Source organism: Hippopotamus amphibius, chromosome 6, assembly GCF_030028045.1.
Source record: "Hippopotamus amphibius kiboko isolate mHipAmp2 chromosome 6, mHipAmp2.hap2, whole genome shotgun sequence".
Lineage (NCBI taxonomy): Eukaryota > Metazoa > Chordata > Mammalia > Artiodactyla > Hippopotamidae > Hippopotamus > Hippopotamus amphibius.
In genome coordinates this window covers 29,376,168-29,399,330 of record NC_080191.1, presented here as the reverse complement: position 1 = coordinate 29,399,330, position 23,163 = coordinate 29,376,168, and the positions used below count along the sequence as shown (strand labels likewise).

At 33.0% G+C, this 23,163-nt stretch overlaps 1 protein-coding gene across 3 annotated transcripts in view; it reads left to right on the top strand.

The window, feature by feature from the left end:
* The window catches only part of TBC1D32 (TBC1 domain family member 32), a 208,683-nt gene that overhangs the window by 176,153 nt on the left and 9,367 nt on the right, over nt 1-23,163 (top strand). Inside the window, exons 31-33 of one of the 3 annotated variants that reach the window (XM_057738444.1) lie at nt 4,153-4,293; nt 15,134-15,322; nt 21,279-21,318. In XM_057738444.1, coding sequence (XP_057594427.1) covers nt 4,153-4,293; nt 15,134-15,322; nt 21,279-21,318 — 370 coding nt within the window. The remainder of the gene's footprint in view (nt 1-4,152; nt 4,294-15,133; nt 15,323-21,278; nt 21,319-23,163) is intronic. The other 2 variants (XM_057738443.1, XM_057738445.1) reach the window with 2 other exon arrangements.

Here is a 23,163-nt window from a genome sequence, read left to right as displayed (position 1 = left end):
TTTAGCTTTGGCCATTAATATTAGCACAATACTACAGTCTTGTAATCAACCTCAAAAAAGCTTCCACCTATTCTCTCAGTCCCTCATTCCCCTACCTCATTCCCCTGTTCTGTTTTCCTTTTGCTCCATAGCCTACATCAATTCCCAACATGTTCCTAAATTTATGTGTTTATTTATTATTTATATATTAAATGTAAGCTCTCTGAGGGCAGCGTTTTGTTTGCTGACATGTCCCAAACTATGTCCGATCATAATTATTCAGTAAATGTGCTGAATGTATGAATTAATATTTAAATAGAAATATGTAAAGGACAGTAGATTTTTATTACTTTAGAAAATGTATTTAAGAGAGCTCCTCTACATTCTTAAAAGTATTGTAAGCAAACTGCATCAAAAAGATTTAAAAATTTGGTCTAGGATAAACAGTAGAGGAAATAATGAAACATTAATTTGAAGTTCTCAAAATTTTATAAAGTATTGCTATTATTGTGAGATAAAAATAATTTGAAAAAATGTGTCCTTAAGCTGTTTAGACCAGAACCCTTTAATGTACTGACTTAATTAAATTATCTTCCAATTTTATTTGTCCTCAAGAAAATCCTTTCTGAATGATAAAATAATCATTCTTTATGGAATCTCCTCAAGAATCAGTTTGACTAATTGTTAACATCAAAGCTGTTAATAAATATAGATTAAGAAAAATCAAGAAATTAGTTATTTCCATGGAGGAATGCCTAAATCTCAAATAGTAATTATAATAAAAGTAACAATCGAGTATGCCTTCTCTGTTAGTAAAATCATATGAAAAAGGAGAACAAATTAAATTGAAATAAAAACTGAAGTATTTTAATTCACATACAAACAAAACTCCATGCATGATAAATCAGGCTAAAGTGGCATTCAAATGAACTAGTGTAGTTCAACAGTTACCTTATATACATTTTATTTTATATAGATGAAATAAGAGTGTGTGTGAATATCTGTATCTTCCCCCTCCTAAAATAAAATAAAGTAATAATTAGCTAACACTGGAAGTTTAGAGTTAAAAATTCTAAAAGCATTGAAATATTCATTTAGATTTAAATTTTACAACCATCAGTATGTCATGGCACACTTGTAACCCATTTGCAGGGCATTAGCAATAGTAAGTCATGTAGTCACTTGCTGGAAAGAGGACAGGTGTCAAAACCCCTTCCCTTTCTCATATGTCACTTTAAATCTTATTCATATTTGAAGATACCATTTTCCTATGTGTTTTTTTTTTCTCCGAGAGGAGAAAGATTTGTTTTTTTAGAATTATCAAAGCAAAGGTTAAAAAGATACCTCCAAAGTTTTCTGTTCACCCCTCTGCACGATACGCATGGTGCACATGCTGCATAGAGTCACTGCAGCATTGCCAGTAAAACGTGGCCTGTCCTCTGCCCACAGATCCCTAGAGTGGAGGACCAGACTGGAGTGGATTGGATCAGTTTGGATTGGTTTGGAGAGTTTGCCTTTCTCATAGGGTCTTTCTATTTAATTTCCATAGATTTTTCTTAGTGTCAGGAATAAAATGACTCATCAGAACTATCTATAGTGGAAGAAGAAGGTCTAATAAAACTGCTTACTGTGTTTCATTTCTTTAAGCACATATCTTTTTTTTTTAAGCTCTTTATTGGAATATAATTGCTTCACACTCTTGTACCAGTTTTTGAGGTACACCAAAGTGAATCACCTGTATTTATACACATATCCCCATATCCCCTCCCTCCTGCGACTCCTTCCCACCCTCCCTATCCTGGCCCTCTAAGGCATCTCCCATCATCAAGTCAAATACTCTAAGAAGTGGCATAACTTCAACATTTTGGTTCATGTTATGCCACTTCTAGTATATCCTAAGCCAGAAGGTTTTACTGATCATTTTTTCCATATTAGCCTAGTGTATATGTTACTTAGATGATCTATTAAATGCTATGATCCTATCATGTGTTCTGCTTAATTCTATATTCTTTTATTAGGTTATAATCTTATAACCTTTTATTGAGTTACCATCCTTTCCAAGAGTTGTGATTAACCAAAATATATCAAAACACTGAAAGTATGACAAACATAATTTATAATTTGATGATTTAGAAGATTCTTTGTTATATTCATGTGGCTCAGAGCTGTCATTATTGATTTGGTTTTGTGAATACCATTTACCATAAATTAGAGTTATGGAGTGAAAATAGACCAATTAACAAAACTTTTAATATAGAGTTTACTGTGACTACAGTGTGCAGTCATTAGTATCTTGTCATTCAGTCAGTTTGTTGAGTAGCTACTCTGGGCAGAGCTATGTTGGTTACCAAAATTTATGGCATAATTTCTTCCAGTAGAGTGTAATTCATAAGAGTAGAAGAATTCTTGCCTTATCTTTGGGAATCCATTATGTTTTATTTTCTTTGAGAATGTAATTAGTCTGTTGTCTCCATCTCTATGCAAACGTATTCTAAATATGTTGGTTTTAATGCAAATTAGAGAACACTGTGTAAGAAATATTTCCAATTCTTATACTACTGTTATATATATATATTCAGAAAATTATTACCCAAGTTTGCATTGCAAATTAAAGTATTATACATGCATAAGTTGATTTTTTTCTTTTGCATATATTTATTTATTAGATTCATTAATTCTACTCTACAAATAGTAATTAGTGAAACACATTGTGTATTCAACAAAAGAAAAATAAAAGGATACTAATTCTCTTTCAGTTCATATTATTATTCTTAACTACTTAATAAAAAGGTAATTTTCTTTGGACAGCCATCTGAAGTTTTGACTACAAGATGTTCATTGAATGTACTATGTATGTCTTCAGTTGTCAATATTTAATATTAATTTTTTGTGTACTATGAGATATCTCCCTAAGAACCTACTGTAAAATATATATTTGTACCTATATGTTCCCAGAACTATATATTTCTACAATGTGAAATAGTAAATCATCATTTATCATAATGAATGATAAAACACAAAAACTACCGATAAATCAAATCACTGATTTCAGAAATTTTCATATATTACTCAAACCTAAATCCTTGAAAACAGTTTAGCAATAAAGCTTGAAAGAAATCCTCCTTATTTTAACTCTTATGTAATTTTATGACTTTGATTTGAGTTTAAAGTATTAACTTTCTTTTATTAAAAAAGTTTAAGAGTTGCCCTATAAAGGTAAAAATGTAAAATGGCTCTCTAGAAGTCATATCTAGAGAGTATCAATTTTTATTATAAGCCTCTAGGATATAATTGCTAATCTAATAGTTTTTCTTGACACAAAATTACATCTTCAAGTTTATTTGTTTAAAAAATTTATTGTGGTTAGATGTTGGGTTTACAGTAACACTCATTAAAATATAGAGCATTCATGATGATAAAGTGTACCCAAGAACTAATTTGAAAAAATAACTGACTTTATGAAGAACTTGCTGAAAAATGTAATACAAGTTTGTAAATATATGTGTATATGTATCTGTACGTGCATAATATATATAATGTATACCTAGACATATAAACAAATATAAAAATATATGAAATAAATTATATATATGTAGATAGATAGGCTGAGTACTTTGATGGGAATGCATCACAGTTTTAGATATGAATTTCTTATGGATTTCCCAATTTCAGTTATTAGTAACTCACATTTAGATTTGGGTTATTTAACATTAACTTAGAAAAAGCGGATTAGGCAAATACCAAGAGCTGACAACTAAACATTTGTGATGTTTCAGAATCATTGACTAAAGCCAAAGATACTATAAGCATATTGAAATATACTTAATAATAAATGTAAAGCATTTATTACTCATGTACTCTTTCATATATTTATTCTTTCATGCAGTACTCATCTCCATTATTCCATAAGGGATTGACTTTGTCAAAATTATGAAGTGTTAGTTTTATTCCTTTATCTTGTGAAGGAAGGTGTATCATACTGCCTTTATTGAGATTTAATCTTTCTACAGTGTTTAACATTCTAACTTTTTAACTTACATAAAATTTGCAGTAGCTTGTTATGCCACCATGTTAATTTTGAAGTAGAAATTTAAAGCAAAAGATTTAGATGAGTTTGATTGTTTTTAAATTAGCTGCATATTCATTACTTCTCAATTTTTCTCTTTTATGCAGAGGTATCTACCTATTGACACTATAGAATCTGGCATTCATCCTGTATATTTTTGCAGCACTCACTATATTGAAATGCTACTGAAAGCGGAGGTGCCACTTGTATTTTCAGCTTTTCACATGTGTGGTTTTGCACCATCACAGGTAATCCATAGGAAATAGTATTTCTTCAACTCCCACATCTCAGTGTCTTTAAAGAAAATTACCTTCTCATCAAGTATAGGAAATACATTGAAATTAATTACATCATTTTTTGTAAGTAGTCATACATCTGTATGTGTTTAAATCTTTGAGCTGGCTTTTTTCCCCAAGGTCTTTTATAATACATAAGTTTGCTTTATAGTAGATCCCTGACATTCACAGATTTTGAGTTCTGTTTCAACTATTCAAGACATATACATTCTGAAAGTCGATGACATGTAGGTTTTTTAATGGAGATGATAATATCTTCTTCATAAGGCTTCTGTAAGGATTAAGTAGGGTAACTGAGGGCAAGAATTCTTATCATCACTGAGTATCTGGTGTGTGGGATACTGTATCTTATCTAACAGTAAGCTCTCTGTTTCTGCTTTTGGGGTTTGGGAAGATTTAATGATTTTTTGAGGGTCTAGAATTGGGCCTGTGATCATATGCAGTAGCCACAGATGTCTCCCTCCTGTGCGTAGTTAGTCCTTCATTGGTGGAGTGTGGATTGTTTCTTCACTGTGTTATCAAGCTAAAGTGTAATATTTTAGAACTTAAACCTTTTTTTCTGTTTTTAGAATTAAATCTTTAGTTCAGAGTCCCAGAAGGTAGAAATACTTAATCAAAAAGATATGAACACTTTTAAGGCTCTTGATGCCTATTATTAAATTGCTTTGATTTTTATTCTTCTAACAGAAATGAAGAGATTGTCTGTTCTTCAGGACTGGGTACTTGGCTTTTTCAAAATGAATTGCTAAATTTTTAAAATTTGGTGGTTTTGGGGCTTTTTGAACATTAATAATGTAGATTATAATTCTGTAGCTTTGTTAACTAGTTGTATCTTTTTATTAATTGCCCACCTGTCTTAGTATGCTTTCTGTTGACTTGTAAATATTCTTTAAAAGTAACCCCCACTATCCAAATCTCTTCAATTCTTGTGCACTTTAAAGTGATTTTTCCCAGTTCAAAGTGGGCATTTGAGTTTGAAATTTAGATTGCTATTATGTTAAACTACAGATTATTTTGAAAAAAAATTATGTCCTTACTGTACTCAAGCTTCATATCTAGGAACATGCTAAGTTTTGCCACTTGTTTTTCTTTATATTTTACTAAAAATTGTTAGCTTTTTCCAAATAGGTGTAGTACATTTCTCATTACAGATAGTTCTAATTAGTTTAACTTGAAATCTTTTTCAATTTTATTTTCTCTTTGGTTATTATTAATAATTAGTAAAGTCATTAGCTCTTCTATATTAATTTGGTTATATTTTTTTCTAGATTTTTGTTAATTTTCCCCTCCAACTTTCTAATGTACTTTATCTCTGCTTCATTCTTGTTTAATTATGTCATTTTTCATTAAGCATAATACCCTCCAAGTCCATCCATATTGTCCCAAATGGCAAAATTTTATTCTTTTTTGTGGCTGAATAATATGCCATTGTATATATATGTACCACATCAATTTATCTGTTGATGGACACTTATTTTGCTTCCATATCTTGGCTATCGTATATAGCACTGAATATGATCATTGGGGTGCACATATAATGAATCAAAAACAGACTCACAGATACAGAGAACACTAGTAGTTACCAGAGGGGAGGGGGTAAGGGGAGGGGCAAAATAGGTGAAGGGGATTAAGAAGTGCACATGACTAAGTATGAAATAAATAAGTTACAAGGATGTAATATACAGCATATGGACTATAGTCAATATTGTAGAATAACTTTATATGGAGTATAATCTATAGAAATATCAAATTACTGTTATGTAATATTGTAAGTCAACTATACTTCAACAAAAATTTTTGAAAAACTTTCCAGTATAATTCTAAATAATAGCGCTTACTTATTTTAGACTTGAATAATTTTTTGGAGATCATCCAGCATTTCACTATTAAGTAACTCTTATTGGAGAGAATTTTTCCATGTCATGCTATGGAAGAATCTTTCTAGTCTGTGTAAGGTATTGAATTTTGTTTTCTTTCTTTTAATCAAGTGAGAATGTTGAATTTTGTCAAGTTCCTTTATAGTTAAGATTATCTTGATCTTGGAACTTATTTGACCTGTTTATAGGATATGTTGATAGATTTTTTAATAGTAAACTATCCTTTCATTCCTTTTGGATTTGTCCTACTGGAGATCTTTTTCTTTTAACTAGACAGTATAGTTGTTGACATTATGATATGTGCTTTTATAGTTATTTTGAAGAGACCTAATGTCATTTATTACATTTATTTGCATCAGGTTACTCTGCCTGTTGAATTTTAAATTTCCTGAAGTTTAATAAGAAGTCTAAATATAACGAATTGCATGTAGTGGAAAAGCTAATTCTTTCTCGGCCAATTTTAGCTCTTATTGTGTATGTACCTAAAACACCTCTGAGAATTTTGAATTACAAAATGTTTAATTCTGCTTGGAAATAATTACTTAAATATTTACTATAAGCTCAACAATTCATTCTTTTTTTAAAAAATAAATTTATTGATTTATTTATTGGCCGTGTTGGGTCTTTTTTGCTGCAGATGGGCTTTCTCTAGTTGCGGCAAGCAGAGACTACTCTTTGTTTTGGTGTGCAGACTTCTCATTGTGGTGGCTTCTCTTGTTGGTGGAGCACAGGCTCTAGATGCTCGAGCTTCAGTAGTTGTGGCACACAGACTCAGCAGTTGTGGCTCGAGGGCTGTAGAGCGCAGGCGGCGCACAGGTTTAGTTGCTCCATGGCATGTGGGATCCTCGTGGAGCAGGGATTGAACCCATGTCCCCTGCATTGGCAGGCGGATTCTTAACCACTCTGCCACCAGGGAAGTCCTGACAATCCATTCTCCTTTTTTTTTAATAATTCAAGCCAGGGAGCAATATGTTCCTAAGAGTTCCTTGTGTCATTCTAGTCTTGATTAATATGACTTATGTTGTCTAATATCTCCAATCATTTGTTAAATTGCTAGCATATAACCTGTAAGAATAGACTACCAAAAATGTGGGACAAGCTTGCAGTACCTAAGTCCCCACTATATCAATCTGGTACGTCTTTATCATTTTGGCATTTCTTTAACAATTTCATAAATATTTATCAATTTGAAACTGCGTACATGTAGCAAATTTATCTAATAAAAACTACTGCATTATTTCTGAGTAGTAATGTTATTATGTTTCTTAAATTATCTAATGTAAAAATGCCTTTTTAATGGCTTGTTATGTGAGCTAATCATTTTGTGCCTTAAGAAGTATGTATCATTGCTTTATTGATATTATTTGCCATTTTATTGCTAATTATGAAATATGAAAACAACTTTTAACTAACGAGGTATATGTGGTTAAGTAATTATTTGAATACAAATTTTGTTATTTCAAAGCTTATTCATTCTGATCTAATTAGGAGTGGTGCTTTTTGAAGCTGCGTATTTATAGACACTGAGGGATTGGTTGATTAATGAAAGAATTTGTGAGCAGGTTGCTAAATAAAATATACAGATCTCTAGAGTAAAAATAATAAGCTCAACACGAATACAAAAAATTAATTGTAGTTAGAAATGTATGTTTGTTGATTACAGTTTGAGTAACTGAGACTGGAAGGAAAATCAAAATTCAAATATATATTCTTTCTTTTTAAATGAACAGAAAATCATATGGTCTAATTAACTTTTTGACCAGTTTTATTCTTTGGTTAAAAAAAAGTTTATTTTAGTAATTTTCCTGGCTTAAGAATTACCCAGTATCTTTAATGACGTATCTTTTGTAATTCCTTCTGCATATCATTGATTATTACACTGTACTCTGCCAGCAAGTGGGCTAACATAGATAATCCTCTCAATATACTCCAGAAAAATCTCTTGGTTCTTCTCATTGCTGTTTTCTCCCCCGCCATAAAAGCAGAATTAAAGAAAACTTTTATTATTTCATATTTTGTGACATCATGCTTTTTGAAAATGTGAAATTATACAAATGTAGAGCAAAATTTCAAGACTAGGAATGCCCCTTGTTCAGAGTCACATTCATAAATGTGCATGTCTCCAGGCTTTCCCTTTCCTCACATTGTTGATGTTGCTACTTGAAATGATACCTTCTCCCTCCTTGTGCCCCATCATTACTTGTCAGATATTTATCCTTGATGTCTGTCCAAATGGAAACTTCTTGGATCACCTACAAGTAGATGCTTCTGCTTTGAATTTGTATGCAGTTTCTATGTTAGTCTTCTAGTAGAAATGTATATTTTGCTTTGTGGAATCATTATTTTTGTGTTTACCTCTTTCTTACTAGTTGTATGCCTGACCTATCTTCAAGTCCTTTAAGTATCTGACACAGTGATTGTCTAGAAGTGCAACAAAAATACTATATTTTTATTTATTAACAATTCTTTGCAGTATAAAAAGTGTTTCCAGATCTTATTTCATTTAAAATTTTAACTTCATATGACAGATGGAGAAATTCAGAATCAGTGAAGTGATTGAATTGACTTACTGATATCACTTTGACAACAAAGACTTCACTTGAAACCACATCTTACTTTAGTAATATTCTTTCTGTGATGAACAAATAAAGTAATGCCAGAAGAGTTGTTAAAAATAGTGTCTTTGTATCATAAAACTTTTTTTTAAGCTCTTTATTGGAATCTAATTGCTTTACACTCTTGTACCAGTTTTTGAGGTACACCAAAGTGAGTCAGCTGTATTTATACATATATCCCCATATCCCCTCCCTCCTGCGACTCCCTCCCACCCTCCCTGTCCTGGCCCTCTAAGGCATCACCCATCATCGAGCTGATCTCCCTTTGTTATACAGCAACTTCCCACTAGCTATCTATTTTACAGTTGGTAGTGTATATATATCTATGCTACTCTCTCACTTCGTCCCAGCTTCCCCTTCACCCTCGCCCCAACCCCGTGTCCTCAAGTCCATTCTCTACATCTGGATCTTTTTCTTGCCCTGTTACTGGGTTCATCAGTACCATTTTTTTTTAGATTCCATATATATGAGTTAGCATACAGTATTTGTTTTTCTTTTCTGGCTTACTTTGTTCTGTATGACTGTCTCTAGGTCTATCCACCTCATTACATATAGCTCCATTTCATTCCTTTTTATGGCTGAGTAATATTGATCCTTTAGAGCATACCTATTTTGACTTAATCAGCTATCCATAATTAATTGTTCTAACCATAATCAATGTTTTTACTTAAGAATTAAGTAATTTTTTTGAAAATTGTTTTTTATATCCAGATAAAAGTGAGAATAATTTACCTCAAATAAAATAATATGTTTATCTCAGTGTTGCATCTTAATATCCTTTGGCATAAGCTTAAGTATGATTAAGGAGCAAACTTTTCTAGGAAGGCTATGGTACGTTTTAATGCATATTATATGTGATGTTCCTCCCTTTTTATCCTAAAGACATTCAAATGTTTCAAATTATAATTAAGTGTAAGCACATTGGTTTACTATAAAAACATAATTAGTTTGTTTCACTTTCTTTGTAACCTACTCCATAAACTACTAGTAATATTTTTTTAATGACTGTGAGGCCTCAGATGCTCGGTTTTGAAAATATAGTATATTTTTGAGACTTATTATAAGAGGAGATTTGGCAGTTTCTAGCAAAAACACATGTGCATTTACCCTTTCATCCAGCAATCTCATTTATAGATATCTATCCCAGAGATACACGGACAAAAATTTTGAAGAAGCATGTGTACAAGTATGTTTTTATAGCATATAAAATAGCATGTAGTATCAAAAGACTAGAAATAATGCAAGTGTCCATAAATAGGGGATTGTTGATTAAGTTACGGTTTATCCACAGGGTAGCACTATGCAGTTAGAAAAATGAATGAGAAGTACCTCTGTATATTGCCATGGAGTGATATGCAGGATCTTTTGTTAAGTGAGAAAAAGGTGGAGACAAAAAAAAAAAAAAAAAAAGAATGTTTAGTATGTTACTATTTATATGAGAAAGGGTGAGGATATAAGTACATGTACAAATGTGCCTATATTAAAAACATGAAAGAATGTATCATCTTTTGTTAAATGGTTGCTTATAGGGATAGGGAAGGAATGAGCTGAAGATTCAGGGAATATACCTTACTTTGTCTTTTTAATTTGGAGTCATTTAAATAGTTCATATAATAATATAAATACATATAATTAAATGAATCTAACAGTACCCACTTGATGGTATAACCTTATAAGAGGCACTTTTTTTAAACCATTTTTAAAGTACAGTTACTTTACAATGTTGTGTTAGTTTCAGATGTACAACAAAGTGATTCAGTTATACATACTTATATGTGTATGTATATATGTTATCTCCAGAATCTTTTCCATTACAGGTTATTACAAGACATTGAATATAGTTCCCTGTGCTCTACAGTAGTTCTGTTTTTTATTTTATATATATTAGTATGTATATGTTAATCCCAAACTCCTAATTATCTCCTGCATCCGCTGCTCTCCCCTCTGGTAACCATAAGTTTGTTTTCTGTGTCTGTGAGTCTCTGTTTTGTAAATAAGTTCATTTATATCATTTTTTTAGATTCCACATATAAGTGATATCTTATGATAGTTGTCTTTCTCTTACTGACTTCACTTAGTATGATAATCTCTAGGTCCATCTATGTTGCTGCAAATGGCATTATTTCATTCTTATTTATGGCTGAGTACTATTCCATTGTGTATATATGACACATCTTCGTTATCCATTCATCTGTCGATGGACACTTAGGTTGCTTCCGTGTCTTGGCGTTTGTAAATAGTGCTGCAGTGAACATTGAGGTGCATTCATCTTTTCAAGTTAGAGTTTTCTCCATATATATATGCCCAGGAGTAGGATTGCTGGATCGTGTGATAACTCTATTTTTAGTTTTTACGGAACCATACTGTTCTCCATAGTGTCTGTACCAATTTACTTTCCCACCAACTGTATAGGAGGGTTTCTTTATCTCCACACCATAAAAGGCACAGTAATTTGACTGTACATGCCAAGTGATATGTTGTCTAAATGACAAAGAAAACAGCAAAAACACTACTGTTTTAAGTAATCATAATACTCGTTGTCGTTTTGGTATTATTATTCTGGATTGTTATTTTTGTCTGGTGTGGTAAATGAAACAAAAACTTGATGCCATTGGTAAGTCAGATGTTCATTTTGTTTTAAAGCAAGCACATATATAAAATGTAGCAACTTATGATGTGTTTTATCTTAAAATTTTTGAAGAGAGAGACCTAAACAGGAAAATGGACTTCCGAGACACATCAACCAGTCAAAATTTCGAAGCTTTAATGGTTTTGGTTCATGTACTGCTTTCTTCCTTTTATGTATATTTGGAATAATTCCATAATAAAAATGTTAAAGGAAAAAGTTCATCATGTCTATTTGGACACATATTTATTATTGTGTCCACTATAATATCTATTATATTGTGTAATAATATCTATTATTGTGTCAAGCATAATATCTATTTCTTTTGTCCTGTTGGAGTCCTTAGACTGTCAGCTGATTTACAGACCATTTCATTTTATAAAAATAGAGAAATTACTTGCCTAAGGATTAAAAACTGTAACTCACAGTTCAACATTGTTCCAGGGAAATAATGTTTTAGAATTCTATTACAATTTAATAATTCTAGAGTATCTTGCACATATAATAGCAACAGGAGATACAGTTCCTGCCAAGTGAAGGTCATGTAATATAAAAAGTGTGTGTCTCCATGTAAATTCCATGAGAACAGGGACTAAACGTCTTTTGTTCACTTAAGAATTATAATACTTGTAGATTAGGTATATAAATATTTGTTAAATGAATAATAAACATCTGTACCTTTGTTATAGAGTAACATTTACATAGCTCTTGATATACTTTCAAAAGAGCTTTCAGTTATAATCTCTCATTTTCCCTCTCCTAAATTTCCCATGTGTAGAAAAGGCCAGTATTCTCCACTTAATGGAAAAAAATAGACAGTGTATTAAAAACAGTGTTTGAATGTTATGTAAATGCCAGAAAATTGCAATTGCGTTAGAAAATATGTATAATAAATAAGTAATTGCACATTTGGGGGCAACTTTCTTTTAACCAATATGGATAAAGCTTTAAGGATAAGTAAGTATTTTGACTTCAGATATCTTTGTTTGAGTCATATAAAATTACTAGATTTAAAGGTGAAAATGAGTTGATGATCAACAGTTTCACACCATTCAACCTGTAGAATAGGCCAACTAGAAAGAAGATAGAAACTATTATGCTTCATCATTGTAGACTTGCTAGTCACCTAGAAGCTGACAGCTGAATGGGAACTGCTTTCTCTGGCTACCCAGATCATTTGTATTAATTTTCATTCTTCAATTGTTTCTCCTTCCTCATTCATCCAGAGTCTCTCATTTTCATTAACAAAGCATGGCCCTAAGTTGATTGGTATTAACATCTATAGCAAAGAACAGACAGAACCCTGGCAGCAGTGCATCAGGGAATTAAAAGTTTTGCTTCTAGTTAAAGAACCACTGGCTCTTTCAATCCACTTAATCAAGTAGGAGCAGGAGATATTTCCTCCCCAGTGCAGCAGAGCAATACTGTGTGGATACTTGATTGGGCAGTGGAAGTTTGGTAATGAACTTTGCATGCCAACCTACCCTCAAGGTTAAGACCTAGGAGAAGAATCCTGTTGCTGCCAAATGAAAAGTAAAGTTTGGATCAAAGGAAATTAAATATATCCTGCCTGTTGTCAAACACTGGTTGTTCACAGATATATTCTAATTCAATATTGGGTTAACCCATAGGCTCTATGAAAAGATTTTGGAGCATAATAGGAGGGAATATAATACTTGTAAAGGAAAATCTGATACCTGAGAACTGAATTACAGTTAAAGAAAAAAAAGAAAATATTTGGTCATGTATAGTTGGCATTATCAGTAATAAGAAATGTGACCAGAAAATGAGATGAAAAGATATGCATATAATACCTGAAATTAAAAGGTTAATGGTTGACATAAATAATGATGTATGGAAAACAAAAATTTAATGCTATCTTCTGGTATGGGCTGATTTGTATCTGCCCCCAAAATTCGTATGTTGAAGTCCTAACCCGCAGTACCTCAGAATGAGACTGTATTTGGAGAGAGAATCTTTAAAGGGGTAATTAAGTTAAAATGAGGTCACTGCGGTGGGTCTGAATCCAATATTATCAGTGTCCTTCTAAGAAGAAATTTGGACACCAGACATGTACAGAGGGAAGACTATGTGAAAACTTTGGGAGAAGACCACCATTTACAAGCCAAGGAGAGTGGACTCAGGAGAAACCAACCCTGCTAATATCTTAATCCTGGACTTCTCCAGAATTGTGAGAAAATAAATTTCTGTTGTTTGTCACCTAGTTGGTTACCTTGTTACAACAACCTTAGCAAACTAATACACCATGTTAACGGCAGTTAAAAGCAGAATCAGCATCCCCTCCAAATTGAATCAGGGATATAAAAGCAAATTTTAGAAACTATTCAAGAATATATTTTTTAAAGGTCACAGCAATAGAACAAAAAAGGCAAATTTGTATATGTCTGTCTTTATCTATGACAAATTGAGATAAGCCACCATATCTGTTACCATTCCTTCCTTCCCACCCCTAAAAAACAAAACTGTAGGGAAGAGAGAAGTTCAATAAAAGAAATCTTTCCTCAATGGTAAATTATAAATCAAGTATGAAAATTTAAAAATATTGGAAAGTAATTGTCTTAGTTTCCCAGGACTGAAGTATCGAAGTACTACAAATTGAGTAGCTTAAAACAACAGAAATTTATCATCTTACAGTTTTGGAGGATAACAGTATTGGCAGGGCTGTGTTCCCTTTGAAGGCACTAGGGAAAGAACTGTTTGATGCCTCTCTCCTAGCTTCTGGTGGCCCTAGATATTTCTTGGCTTATAGATGCATCACTCCAATCTTCTGTCTTCACATGACATTCTCCATGTGTATCTTTTCAATGTTTTCCCTCTGTGTGTGTTCAAGTTGTTCATTTTCCTTGATACCAGTCATATTGGAATAGGGCTAACCCCAAGGACCTCATTTTAACTTAATTAGCTCTGTAAAGACCTTGTTTTCAAATAATGTCACATTCATAGGTCCTGGAGGTTAGGACTTTGACATATTTGGTGGGGGGATACAACTTCACCCAAAACATTAATGTACCAAAATATTAGCAATGTTAATCACTATATTTTTTTAAGTTTCCTATTTTTTTTTGTAATGGGCATGTATTGCTTTTATAATCTATAAAATATTATTCAGAAAATAAATGATTTTTGTAAAAAGTCCCTTTTTTGAATTCTGTTCATTAGCTCTGTTTTTGTGTTACCTGATTCTAGTTGGTTTTAATTGTTTTCTGATTCAGCAAGAGTCCATTTGTATCAATGTAACATTTAACAATCTGTCATCTGTGTAATTATACATCTATGATTATAGGTAGGATAGAAAAAGCTCCCATGTCTGAATTAAAATAGTCTCAGCATTTGTTACCTGCAGAGAGCAGATGGATGTCAAAGGTAAGGAGGACAATATGACTAAAGAAGACATTTAGCAATAGCATGTGAACAGTGTGAACACCATCAGTTACCCCTAAGTTCTGAGTCCCAAGGCCATGAAAGTTTCTCACACATTAGGCAAATAGATAAAGCATCCTTTTTAGGCTTCTTGTATGCAGAATGTCTTTCTATTTTGATTAAGTGCTGAGCTCTTCATTGGTTTTGTGTGAGTTACTGGGTACTACTTTTTTAGAAGTCAAATAATGGCTTTATAAGCTTTCTAATGAACTAGCTTTGTTTTTTTTCCCTAGATTTGCCTGCAATGGATAACTCAGTGTTTTTGGAATTACTTAGATTGGATAGAAATCTGCCATTATATTGCTACTTGTGTTTTCCTTGGTCCTGATTATCAAGTGTATATCTGTATAGCTATATTCAAACATCTACAACAAGACATTCTACAGCACACTCAGACTCAAGATCTGCAGGTTTTCCTAAAAGTGAGTAACTTTATTTCTAGAGGAAAATTTTTGGCTGAAAGTTAATAGTCAACTTTGAAGGGGTGTCTAATGCCAGATATTTTTCTATGCACTCATGCTATCCCAAAAATAACCTTGAAAGGTAGGTATTATTAGCTTTATTTTAGAGATGAGGAAACCAAGGCACCGAGTTAAGTAAATTGCCCAAGATTTTGCAGCTGGTGAGTGGTGCTAGCGAGTGGTTGGGCTTGGATATGAAGCTAAGCTGCCTGGCTACAAATTTTGCTTTTAACCAGTATGCTATGCCAAAAGGGTTTTTTTTTTTTTATTCCTATATCTTATTTAGTCACAAGTTACTGTGTGTTAATGCAGTGCTTTGATACTTTTTAAAAACATTTAATGTAATTTCCTATACCTTCATATTCTATTTTTCTGAACTTTCAAATATTTTTACAAAAGGTTTCCATGAAAGATTCTATCATAACACTTTTTAAAAAGTAACTACTATATATAAGTTAATATTTCAAAACAAGATATAGTTGCTTTCTCATAATATGAATTTTGAAGCTCTGGACTTTAGAAATTACGAGATATATAAATACATCCCTCTGTGCGATTCTTGCTAGAAATCCAGCTTTCTGTGTTTTAAGTTAAAAATCTTTCCTTGAATTTAAAGTATGTGTCCCTCCCCCTGCGACCCTCAGACTCACATATGCATGCGTGTGCACACATACACCAAAACCAACATTTGTCATGTGCTAGGTTTTTTCTTGGGGGGCAAATAATTTCTATGTGAATTAATTTTATCTTTATTCTTTACCATTAGGTACTTGTCAGTTATTTTTCATTTAATGATTTTTTGTAAGTAAATGTCATTGATCATTTAAGATTGCCAAACTATCAAGCATTTTTCCTTCATAAATACTGAATTCAAAAGGTCTCAAACTTCCCACATATATCAGTAGAATTATGATCTTAGAAACATTCTTAATGAGATAAAGTGTAACAAGACAATGGCTGTACATGTAGAAGGAAAAGTTAGGTAGAAAAAGAAAAAAGTTATCTGTAAGAGGTAATTTGGAGAACAGGGATGATTAAGTAAATGAGAATTATGTTGAGGACGAAATATGGGTTTCTTTTTGGTAACGGACATTTTCATTAATTGCAGTGGTCGGTTATAGGGATTTCAGAGTCTGAAATTTCCCCAAATTCTTATATTTGACTATCTCCTAACCTATAATTCTCTAACCTCTTATCCTACTTTAGTTTCTCTTATAGTGTTTGTCACTGGCTGAAATTATTTTAGATATGTTTTTGCCAGTCTTCCTCAGTATATTGTTTAAGCTCCACAAGGATTGTGATTTTGTCTGTCTAGTTTACTGTTGTATTTTTCAGTGCTTTGAACAGCACCTGGCACATAGCAGGTACTCAGTAAATACTTGTTGATAGAGTAAACAAAGAATGTAAATATTGGGTTAGCCAAAAGGTTCGCTCGGGTTTTTCCATGACACCTTATGGAAAAACCTGAACGAACTTTTTTGGCCAACCCAGTAAATATAAAGGGAGAGATGAATGAACTTAAGTTTTATTCACATTGGATAACAAACATTACTTACATCTTCCTTTCCACCAGAAGAATATCCTTATATCTCATCATCTTTTAATCTGATTGATGTTGGTGACTCTTGCAGTTTCATCTCTTTCTTGATTACTGCCAGGAAAAATTATAATAGAGTTTACAAACAGTGACCTCTTTAAATATTTCCAAAACTCGGCTGTGCTCTGGGCATAAGGCTGTCAATTTAGAAGTAAAGAATTTTAAAGTGAGGGTAAAAGCTTATCTTTACTGTCTAAATCCTATTTAAATTACTAAAATTTTAATTGAATTGGTTTAAATCCAAACTAAGAACATGTTGGCAAAGAATTAATTTTAGCAATTGTCCTGTAACTAACCTTACTTCTTACTCCTGCTGTTTGCATTCATGTGAGGTATGAGGAAAAATGTCCTTCGAATACCGTGACTTCACTTTTTTTTTTATTTTCAGCTGGTAGATCTCACAGTCACTGATCTCTTTTGGTGGGCAGTTATTTTTCTTGTGAGATAATTTCCAATATAGTTTATTTTTAAATATGCATTTACATACCCCTTTACTCCATTAAGTCCTGTTATAATCTCTTCTTTGCGAAGTATGTAAACATATATATAGTATTTTTCACTTATTCACATATTAACCAATAATGAAATTTTGATTAAGGAAATGATTTTTATTCTTTCTTCCCTCAAAAGATCCCCAAGTCAGAAAGATACATGATTTTAAAAGTTCTCATTAAACTATAGTTATGGAGATTAAACCTTGGAAATTGTTTTATACTTTCTGATCTAAAATCTCAGACTTGTACAAAAGGAAAAAAAATATCAATAATTCTCCACATAACTACATACCACAGCCATAATAATATTCTTACATAGATTACATGTTATGTCCTGAATCTATGTATTTAATAATGACTGCTTCTGAGAGGAAAGAGGAGGTAGAGTAGAATAGGGGACTTTTACTTTTTATTGTATATATTTATGTGGGCTTTGCTTTTCTTTCTTTTTTCTTTTTTCTTTTTTTTTTTAATTTTTGAAGAATGGGCCCATACTTCTTTTGTAATAAAACTACTTTTTAAAAGGAAGATATTAGTCTATATAAAAATGGACAGGAGCATCTATCTGACTGTGGTAAATAAGTTCAAATAATCAGGCCCAATTGAATTAGTTTCCAAAATACTGAAAAACCACAAACATGTTTTTAACTAGAATTATCAGTTAGCATGAGAAACTTGAGATAATGAGATGATTCCAAAATATTGAAAATATGCAATTCTTTTTCTGGTTTTTCATGTATTGACAGAAAGGGGCATGATGGAAGCATTACTTTAGGAATAAAAATCTGTCTGAAGCATGTAGTATAGAGAAAATACCAACCCGTTCCGTATTCATTTTGGTTTAGGCTGAAGATTTTAAATCAGGTAATTGAGTCTAGATTCAGTGCTTGCATTTCTGGTAGCCCACTGAACAATTCTTCAAGATCAGTATATTAGAAAAGATGACTTAGAATTTCTTAACCCAGGTTTACTGGGGAAAAAAAAAAAAGCAAGCAAAAAAACTTGTTTCCTCATTTGACTAAACCGCTAAATTATTAGATGAATGCCATGGATATAAGTTTATCAGCAAGATATTGTCTGAGGTTTTCACAGTACTGTTTTAGACACAAAAAAATTTGGTTTGGATAATAGAGCAGCTAAGTGCATTATTCCCACACTGTGGTGATTGATAGATTAGTGCTGAGCTAGAAGGCAACTTCTAAAGGTGTGCTGAAGAGCTTAGTCCTTGGACCTAACATTTTCCTGTGACAGATGATGGTTCAGAAAATCTGTAGGCATGAAACTTCCAGAAACAAAAACATCATCCAACAAAATAAATATTCTCAAATATCTCAGACTTGAAAGTCTAAAGTTGGGTTGGTTGGTTTGTTTTAAACAGATCACTCTCTCTCCCTCTCTTGCTCTCTCTCTCTTTCGCGCCCCCCCCCCCCCCCACACACACAAGCAACAAGTTTAGGGACAGTTACTTTAATAGTAAGTCAGAAGACCCACTGCTTTAGCCAACTGGCTGTATTTCATCCCTCTCAGCATGACAATAGGCTGTCAGTGATCTTGGTTTTAGTTTATGAATTCAACCTGGGGACAAACATCACTGAAATGCCAGGCTAGGAAAAGACTGCCTTCCAGTGAAAATCAGGCTGTGAAGACTCAAAATACTTAATTAAAATGCTTCAACTAAATCCTGCATCTTATGGCAAAATCAATTTATAATTATGTAAAAATCAGATTAATTTCAGTCCATCAGTAAATTGTCAAGAGGGTTTTTTTGTTGTTACTATTGCAACTGTGGTTATCCAAGCATGTTGACAGGGTAAGAAATGGAGATTAGACTGAAAAGCAAAAACAAAAAAACTAATTGTATACTAAGTTCTTAAAAGACAAAAGTGTTTACAGTATTAAAAATAATTCACCATCCAAAGGAACAGACACAACATGCTCAGTATTATTCAACTGGTTTTCAGTTATGTTTTCTGCATTTACCTTATATCACTTGAGTCCACCTCAAGTTAAATTCTGCCACCCTGGGTAAGCTTGGGCATGTTGCTTACCTCTCTGTACCACAGTTTTCTCTGTGCATCTGTTTAATTGGGCATGAAGTAATACCTATCACATCAAGTTGTTGAGGAATTAAATGAGATGATATCTGTAAAATACTTGTAGAATGTTATCTGACACATTGCAAGTGCTTCAAAAAAAAAGCACTTATTTGAGTTTCTACATCCCTGTTCATCCTTCTCTTGTTTTTTTTTTGTTGTTGTTTGTTTGTTTTTTATAAATTTATTTATTTTATTTATTGGCTGCGTTGGGTCTTCGTTGCTGCACACGGGCTTTCTCTAGTTGCTGCGAGCAGGGGCTACTCTTCATTGTGGTGCACAGGCTCTTCACTGTAGTGGCTTCTCTTATTGTGGAGCATGGGTCCTAGGTGCGTGGGCTTCAATAGTTGCAGCACATGGCCTCAATAGTTGTGGCTCATGGGCTCTAGAGCACAGGCTCAATAGTTGTGGCAGATGGGCTTAATTGCTCCATGGCATGTGGAATCTTCCCAGAGCAGGGCTCGAACCCATGTCCCCTGCATTGGCAGTGGATTCCCAACCACTGCACCACCTAGGAAGTCCTTGGTTTTTATTTTTTATTTTCTTAAGGAAAAAATGTGCAGACAGCACAGCAAAGGAAACAGGATTTTCTCCTGAGTCCATTGCTAGACTGTATACTTTTGCTCCCATTTTCTTCTCCACCTCCTGAGACATCTTAGTACTTTATGATATAGTAATACCTGGTATGTACTGCAGATCTGTGTCAGAAACATTCTCTTACATTGTATCTGATCAAGGCCCATTCCCTCATTTACCCAGCTAAAACTGAATCATCTCTTTAGTCAGCACATATGCCATGTACCCCTCAGCTGAGTTAAAATCTTTAAGAATGCATACTGTGTCCTTAATACTTAAGCATGTCATGTTCTCTCCAGAACCACACTTTCTATCTAAACTTTCCTTATCTTAAAGATGACTAGGGTCCTTATTAAAATTGATATACCTAGATTCCTCCCCAGACCTACTAAAACAGAATTTTCATGACAGAGGCTTACGTTGCCAGATTTTAGTATAAAATCTCAAGTACCTTGCAACCTTTAGAATATGTAAAATTGTTACCTTTGGATCTTGAACATGAGGGATTCAGAAGTTTGGGAGATATTGAGTCCAGGAATTTCTAATTATACAAAACACCCTAGGAGGGAAATAACTAGATGAAACATGACTTACAGGTTGTTTGTGTTTCTACCACTTTGACCAGGAAAGAAGGTCCTTTTTCATAATGACAGTTCAGAAATAACACACAAAAGGTCATCCCTAGCAAGGGTAAAGTGCGGAGCTAAGTTCACAAAACTGCTTCTCTCATATAACTCATAACTATATAATTTGGTGCTTCCTATGTGAGAGATGACATTAATGCAAATCCTTTGTTAAGTTACCTCAGTGTATAGTAAATGCTATACCTTTTGTGGCAAACTTACTTTATATGCCTCCTGGTGATTATTAATAAGAATTGACTCTTTTCCAATTTAATCTAGAGTGATGTATCTCACATTTTTTCGACCATACTCTATAAAGAACTTTGATCTTTTTAAAAAATCACATTTTGAATGCATTAATAATTATATATTGGGAAAGGGTATATGAAAAAATTCCTAAACTGAGTCCTGAAATCTTTTTTTTTAATTAGAGTATAGTTGCTTTACAATGTTGTGTTAGATTTTCTGTACAGCAAAGTGAACCAGCTATACGTATACATATATCCCCTCTTTTTTGGATTTCCTCTCACTTAGGACACCACAGAGCATCCAGTAGAGTTTCCTGTGCTATACAGTAAGTTCTCATTAGTTATCTATTTTATACATAGTGTCAATAGTGTATATATGTCAATCCCAATCTCCCAATTCAACCCAGCCCCCTTCTTCCCCCTTGGTATCCATACATTTGTTCTCTATGTGTGTGTCTCTATTTCTGCTTTGCAAATAAGATCATCTGTACCAGTTTTTTCAGATTCCACATATAGGTGTTAATATACAATATTTGTTTTTTCTGTTTCTGACTTCATTTTGCATGAGTCTCTAAATCCATTCATGTCTCTACAAATGAACTAATTTCATTCCTTTTCATGGCTGAGTAATATTCCATTGCATATATGTACCATATCTTCTTTATCCATTCCTCTGTTGATGGACATTTAGGTTGCTTCCATGTCCTTGCTATTGTAAAGTGCTGCAATGAACACTGGAGTGCATGTGTCTTTTTGAATTATGGTTTTCTCTGGGTATATGCCCAGTAGTGGGATTGTTAGGTCACATGGTAGTTCTATTTTGAGTTGTTTAAGGAACCTCCATACCGTTCTGCATAGTTAAAACTAAGGCATGTCATGGTAGCACACTTCATCTTTTCGTGCTTTGTTATCTATTTACCACCCTGAAAGGCCTTATCTTCAGTTTACATTCCAAATTTACAGGGCTTGGAGTAGCTCTAAAAACACTTCTGCTGGAAACTATTTTTGAAAACTTCGATGAAAATAATGATTGAAATTATAGGTATAGCTTGCTTTCTATAATAGGCAGATTGTTGAGAAGTTGCAAGAAAGGATAGTAATAGCTTAATATTTTAAGTGAATTGTTCTCTTAAATTTTTGGTAAGGGATTGAAGAGCAGAGACTGGAGTCAGTAATCCTTAGCGGGCCTATCCATGCTTAACATTACGAATTGGCAGTGCAATGAAGAAAATCTAGCTCAACCATTTCAGAGAAAGTAGGTTAATAAAAGTGTTATTATGACCACCATTAACACTCTGAGTGCTTATTGAATGCCAGGCACTGGGCAAAGGGATTAACAGTTATTACTCATTCATTCATTGACCACTGTGCAGCATCTGTGTTCCAGGCATTGTTGTAGTCACAAGATAGGCCATGCATGGCCCTGCCATTGACTTAACATAAAATGTGGATAAATATATAATATTTTGGGTATTGATAGATCTTATTATAAAGAAATCAAAAATGGTAAGGGAGTCAGAGAGTGAGATTCTTAGGTGCTATTTAGATAAAGAGTCCAGTGAAGGCCACTCTGAGGAATTAATCAGAGACCTGAATGAAGCAAAGGAAAAAAGCAATGCAAAGACTTCTAAATGAGAAGAAAGACAAGTGCAAAGGCTCAGAGGTAGGAATGAGCTTGGCCCACTTAGAAGGTGTCAAGATGACCATTGTGTCCAACACGAGGCAAGGGAGTAAGAATGGTCAGAGGTGAGACAGTAATCATATCACATAAGGCTTTATTTTATAGTTCATGGTGAGGAGTTAAGACAACACAGTTTATGCTTTATTTAGCCTCTCTAAAATCAAGGCTTAGAGACTCTGTAAATTTTCCCAGGTTCATCCATCTAGTAATTAACACAGGTGAGTTTGAACCCTTTTTTGGTCTGAATCCAAATTCTGTGCTCTTTCTAGTATGTCATTGACTAGTCTGTTTACTTTAAAAAAAATCTTAAATTCAATAGAACTTCTAATTAAATGCTCTCAATAGTAAAAGAAAATCTGGATACAGACTTGAAACTAGATTCTATGTACAAAGGGGAGAGGAAGCTGTATATATATTATATTGTCTAAGATTGACTATACACACAACATTGTGGTTTTAGATGGTAATTTTTAATGCTTTTTCAATCAAC